The 6,390-nt window shown below is 36.5% G+C and overlaps 1 protein-coding gene across 2 annotated transcripts in view; it reads left to right on the top strand.

Annotated features, from left to right (window-relative positions):
* The window catches only part of LOC144971195 (acetylcholine receptor subunit epsilon-like), a 23,718-nt gene extending 18,442 nt beyond the window's left edge, over positions 1-5,276 (top strand). For both annotated transcript variants that reach the window (XM_078911692.1, XM_078911693.1), the window contains exons 7-8: positions 625-839; positions 4,852-5,276. In XM_078911692.1, the coding sequence (XP_078767818.1) occupies positions 625-839; positions 4,852-5,140 (504 nt within the window). In that variant the 3' untranslated portion in view covers positions 5,141-5,276. The remainder of the gene's footprint in view (positions 1-624; positions 840-4,851) is intronic.
* The last annotated feature ends 1,114 nt before the right edge of the window (positions 5,277-6,390 follow it).

The following is a 6,390-nucleotide window of genomic DNA, read 5'->3' on the forward strand; positions in this document are numbered from 1 at the left end:
ATGGTAAATCTAACCAAAGCTACTGGCAATTCATGAGCTGAAAAGGAAAACATCAAACCAAATTTATCAAAGTAATGTTCTAACAATGCTTTCAACGAAGGTAATTAGAATAATTTATTAGTGGCAGTTTCTTTGTTGCTGCTACTGCGAGGTGGAAGAAGAAGAAGAAGAAGAAGAAGAAGAAGAAGAAGAAGAAGAAGAAGAAGAAGAAGAAGAAGAAGAAGAAGAAGAAGAAGAAAAGAAGCACATGAGGAGAAGGGGAGCAGCAGCAGCAGTAGTGGTAGTAGGAAGAGGAGGAGGAAGAGGGAGGGAGAGCAGTAGAAGGAGGGGGAAGATGAGGAGGAGAAGGAGGAGGAGATGGTGGTGGTGGTGGAGGAGGAAGAGAGGGAAGGTGATAAAAAGAAAGAGTAGCAAGAGGGAGAGGGTGAATAGGATGAGGAGGAGAAGGAGAGGGAGGATGACAAAAGGAGAGAGGATAAAGAGGAGGAGATGACCAACGAGGAGTAAGCGTGGGTGTACGAAGGGATAAAAGAGAAGGAGGTTGAGGTGGAAAAGAACATTGAGGAGGAAAAGACGAGTCTCTGAATGACGAAATGCATCTCCATTTAAAACTCCACTCCTCAGGTGTCCATCCTTGGCCTGTACTTGACCATTCTCCTGGGTCTGAGTGCATTGAGTGTCATCATCTGCACGTTCATCCTCCGTCTACACCACAGGGACGACGACATACCTATAGGCCCCCGGACTGCAAGCGTTATTAATTTCTTACGTGTCGTGCTATGTAGGAAGACAAATGGCGACAGTCAACAATCAAGTAACAGAGTCTCTCCTGAACCAAGGTTTGTTCAACATTTATCCGTTATCACATCTCGATTTTTTAAATTTTACATTTGTGGGGAAGAGCAAGCAGATTAAAATAGACATTATTATTATTATTATTATTATTATTAATATTATTATTATTATTATTATTATTATTATTATTATTATTATTATTATTATTATTATTATATTATTATTATTATTATTATTATTATTATTATTTATTGTTATTATTATTATTATCATTATTGACTTACTTGACTTATAGCCTTTCGCTTCCTCATCATCCGATCAGGACACCTCGATTGACTTATCAATTCCTTCCGTAGTTCACGGCCTTTTGCTGTGAATGCTAGTTTCATAAGGTCTCCCTTTGATTTTAATTCTTTGTTATTTTGAAGGCGTTTTATGTCTCTATTCAGGACAATGTGAATTGCCGTGGGTGGTATATTTCATGTGTCCAGATGGGGTGAAAAAACGTATTCATGACTTTATTAGCTGGTATATTTTCATGATGATGATTATGGGACTGCGTGGCTCAGCGGTACGGTCTTTGCTTCGTACCTGAAAGGTGCCGAGTTCGACTACCCGTCGCGTTGTGTGGCCTTGAGCAAGTCACCTAGCCTTAGCTCAATTTGCGGCGCTGCACTGCGGCTGACGCATGGGTTATTCCAGTCTTCCCTTGGAATAGACCCTAAAGAAAAATTTCCCCTTAGGGATGAATAAAGGGAATATTTTTTTTATTTATTATTATTCCAAGGAAATGCCCAAAAAGCCGCCATCTTGCCTCCAGGATTTAAATGGATAAGGGTCTTTCATTGTATTTTCCATACAGTGTTTTATGCTTATTTTTGTGGGGTTTCGTATATTCAAGACTCATTTCAGTTGTTTTCTATAGAATCTGTCTAATCTGTTCTCTTCGGTTCCAGTCAGTGCTCGTGTTCTGCAATTGTATATAAGCACGGGTTTTACAAGGGTTGTTTTGATTTTAGTGTTTATTTTAATGTTATCTTTTCTAATTCATATATGTAATAATTTATCTAGTGCAACCGTCGATAAACTTTTTCTTCTTTCTACGTCTTCCTTGTCTCCTATTAATGATCCTACCTTTTTCGTGGCTCTCCATCCATCTTTCTTCCTTGACAGTAATGTTACATTTGTCTTGTCAGTATTAACGCACAGTTGGTGATTTTGTAAAGCTTTTTGGATGTCTTTTACACGGATTTGTTTGAGGCCAATAAAGGCAATGTCATCTGCATATGCAATTTCCATGGGGAGATCGTTTTCAAATCGTAATTTGCCCGAAGGTACAGATTTACGCACATCTTTTAAAGCATTTTCTAGGTAAATGATAAATAAAACAGGGCTGAAGCTATCTCATTGTGATGTACCGATGTTGCCAAGGAATGATTTGCGAATAAGAATACAAAACAATTATTATTATTATTATTATTATTATTATTATTATTATTATTATTATTATTATTATTATTATTATTATTATTATTATTATTATTATTATTATCACTATCATTATTATTATTTTTAATAGCAAAGACGTGACATTTTGTCACGTTAAGCTGCCACAAAACCTCATATTTAGCTTAATCAAGAGAGACGGAAAGGTGTAGTATTTAACTGTTGAAAATAATTTCTTTCAGTCATAAATGATGAAATCAAAATATTTAGAGAAGTAGAATGAAGGAATTATTATACCCTCGCGTTTTGTTCAAGTTCAAAAGATGCGAAAGGCCCACTGTGCCCCATCACTGCGTATCTTATACAAATCACTTCGATCAATCCCACCACTAAAATCCCTGTCATTTCAGTCATTCAATCCTCCTGGCGCTTTTGTCTATGTGGGAAACACGTTGAAATGATACTATGGGATCTTCGATGTCTATTGTGTCTTGTGGTGTGTTGTGTTGTATTAGAAGGAAAAAAATGTATTTGTATGTTTTTGATCTTGCAGATGGCTGATGAAATGTATCGGTATGATGAAGCATGGTGGAATATCTAGGTTTTTTAAAATTGCTGATGTAGTCTAGACTATTTCTGTCTGAGTGTTTGGACAGCGTGGCTCAGCGGTCTGGTCTTTGCTTCGTATCTTTAAGGTACCGACTTCGTTACCCACCGCTGCGCTGTACGGCCTCGAGTAAGTCACCTCGCCCTAGCTGGATGCGGCTGACGCCTGGGTTATTCCATTCTTCCCTTGGAGTAGACATTAGAATCAAATTTCCCCAATGGGATGAATAAAGGGAATTTTATTTTATTTATTTTTATTTTTTATTATTTGGATGTTTTGTGAGATATATGCACGTGTTTTCTCTACGAGACTGGTGTGTCAAGAGATGCTGTCGCACACCCCGGTTTCGTCTTACTGCAATTTGAGGCAAATCTTGCAGCTGCTCTCTGAATGTCCTTCATCTTGTAGGGGTCTCATTCAGTACAAGCATACTCCATTATTGGTCTGAAAAGTTGCGTACGTGACTTTGCCTTTGTCTTTTCGGGGCTTTGGTGAATGTTTCTCTTGATGAAATTAAATGTTCTATAGGCATTTGCCACAATATGGCGAATATGATCCCACTGTAAGGTGTTGGTCATGTTGATTACAAGGCATGCTAAACTGTGATGGGAAATATTGTCCATTACAACAATATTAAACTAGGCCCATAATTGATTTCGGATGTCAGATCTGCACATGTGTATACGTCGGCCAATAACCAATGCATCGATCTGAATAAATTATCCTAAAAATGATAAAAAATAAAGGAATAATACCCAAAAAAAAAAACTATAATAGAAGTGAATTTATGTCAGAAGAAGTGAAAATATTTAATATTATCATACCCCTTTACGTTTGGGGAAAGCCCGATTTTACTAAACCATAATAGGAAAAATATTTTGTAAAAAGACATGAGTTCAAGAAATACTTTTTCTCCGGCACAATATCCGCTTTTACTCCGAATCGATTTTGACGTGTAATGAAACCCTGACCAGAATGCAAATTCTTATAACGTCTAATCGTCACATTCAAGAACAATCTTTGTAAAAAGAATATATTTTGATAAGAAATAGTATGGGTGAGGTCATAAGAGGGGTGAAATAAATGTATTCGTGAACTCCTGCTGTTTGAAAATTCGGACTATTTCCCAACGGGCCCTCCCAAGGTCGCGCAATGCATTGGAAATCGTTCGAAATTTCAAATGCAAAAGTTCAAGAATCATGTACCACGATGATCAGTCTCATCTTCATTGTTTCCTATTCCTATGTACGAATACTTTTTCTTTTAGTTTTAACAGCAAGATCAATCATATAAATCAGGCACGTTAATCTGAAATTACGATTCCTTTTGGATGCATCTTATGGCAATCACAATATCTGTAGGACTGTTTTATACGAGGTATTAACATAGAGGTGTCTGATCCAATCATTTTTTTAAAAAATTAATATTCCCCTAATAGCTGAGCTTACTCAATGTCACAATCTTCTCTGAATTACATGTTTGTGTTGAGAATAAAGCAAGTTAATAAAATTTTGCGGCGGTTGTATGTTAATTAATCTAAAACCTCAAGTCGCGAGAGGAACTCATGAGAGACACAGTACAGTACTAGCTGAATTCTAGCAAGCAAAAAGCTTACCGAAATCCTATCCCCATGGAAGGAAACGACTTTTATGTAGATAAAATTCGCTCACCCAGCTCATGCGTGCTGTTTTGCAGAGCGTGCTGGAATTCGGCGCGTCAGAATCCAGCGAGTACTGTGTTACATTTGACGCCACTTCTTCTATTTTTTTTTATTTTTTTTTTGAGTGATGAATATCGTTGAATATGGAGCGTCCCTCTCGCGGCCAGGTGCAGGATGCCGATGCAGTCAGGTTTAGGGTTCAACAAACCATCGCCGCGAAAGTTTTTATACTCAATTGTCTTATGCTACTTCTTTACTCTTCATTTCATGTTATTATAATTATATATACCAGTTTAAGTGTATTTGAAATGAATTTAACTTGAGCAATGTATTTTAACCACAGGACCCCTATCAGTGCCTCGAGGGGAGTGAACGTATCCATTGGCTCGGACCTGTCTATCAACAAACCTAATAAGAGAGGACGCCATGAAAAATCCAATATTGAGGATCCCGTACTTTCTGCAGAACTGAATCAGGAATCTGAGGAAATAATGTCATGGCAATTAGTAGCAAAAACGCTAGATTGGCTTTGCTTCATTATTTTCACCATGTCCACTTTCCTCGTAACTCTGATTTGTCTTTTCTACCTCCATTTTGGGAGTGCTGCCGACGCTCCGTCCTTGTCAGAATAATGTCCATTTTATTGTAAAATATTGTTAAATGTTCTGACATTGACATGGCGATTTTGCAAAAAAAAAAAAATATTTAAAAATCCAAATTTTGCAAGCTAAAATCAGCAAAATTTGCAATTAAGTTTCCTAAAAACCCGTAATTAGTTCATCAAAGAGAAAGGTATTTGTTTTAAAGGGTTTTGACGGCCCTTGCAACAAATATAAAGTCATATCAGCGCCAGTAAAAAGGAAGAAAATTGGAGAGTAAAAAAGAAACTACTTTTGATTAATTATCTTTCACGTTCTACACGTGCTATCATTTTTAAAAAATGATTATTGATTTGGGTATTTTTATGGGGTTTTTTCGTTGCAAAATCTCAAAAATTTCCAAAAATGTGCCCAAAAAATGCTGATTTTGCGGCCGTCAGTGATTTGTTTTTTTTTGTTTTTTTTTTGCGGCCGCAAGCGATCATAAATCTGCGATACCAGAATGTTGCTTGTGCTGGATAATTAAATGTGTGTTTTTGGGACTATCTTCTGTCGTGCAGAATACATGTATTGTTTCTTGGGTTTGGGTGTTTTTTGGGTTTTTTTTATTGTTTGTTTTGTTTTTTGTTTAATTCTTTACGACTATCATTAATTCACATTTCTTAAACTTTAAAAATAATCTCATTTATCTAGTACCTTTTCACTTTTATCAGAGCTTGAAATTCCCATCTTGTGGCAGTAAAGTAAATCGTAGATAAATCAAAGACCATTAATATTTTTTTTCGCGGTATTCTCGTATTATTTTAAAATTCTTATTACCATTTTCTCAATTTTAAGTTGAATACAAATCTAGAAAAGGGGCATGTCTCCATGTGGTAGTGGTAGCCCTTTTCAGTTTATGAATTGCTGTCCTTTATAGAAATAATATGAAAGTTATGAATTATATGGTGGTGGTGACGATGATGATGATGATGGTGATGAACAGCATGGAAATGTTTGGGCAATGAAGCTAGCCTAATACTGAAATATAATAATAGTATGGTAATCTTGAAACCAGATCATGCTAGATTAAATATGAACATTTATATAGCGCATTACCATTGATTTACCCTGTTCAGTTCGCCTGATATGCCTCATTTACACCCCACCCCTCCCCCACAGTAAGTCATATTTTGGATCCAAATTTCTACTTCATACATAACACGTCGCACTGTTGTTCTTGCACTTTAACAATATTCATCACTTCCTTTAGTCAGGTCCCGATTCACAACTGAGTCAGGTGG

The sequence above is a fragment of the Berghia stephanieae genome, chromosome 4 (assembly GCF_034508935.2).
Source record: "Berghia stephanieae isolate SIO BIC M18660-M18661 chromosome 4, UCSD_Bste_1.3, whole genome shotgun sequence".
Classification (NCBI taxonomy): domain Eukaryota; kingdom Metazoa; phylum Mollusca; class Gastropoda; order Nudibranchia; family Aeolidiidae; genus Berghia; species Berghia stephanieae.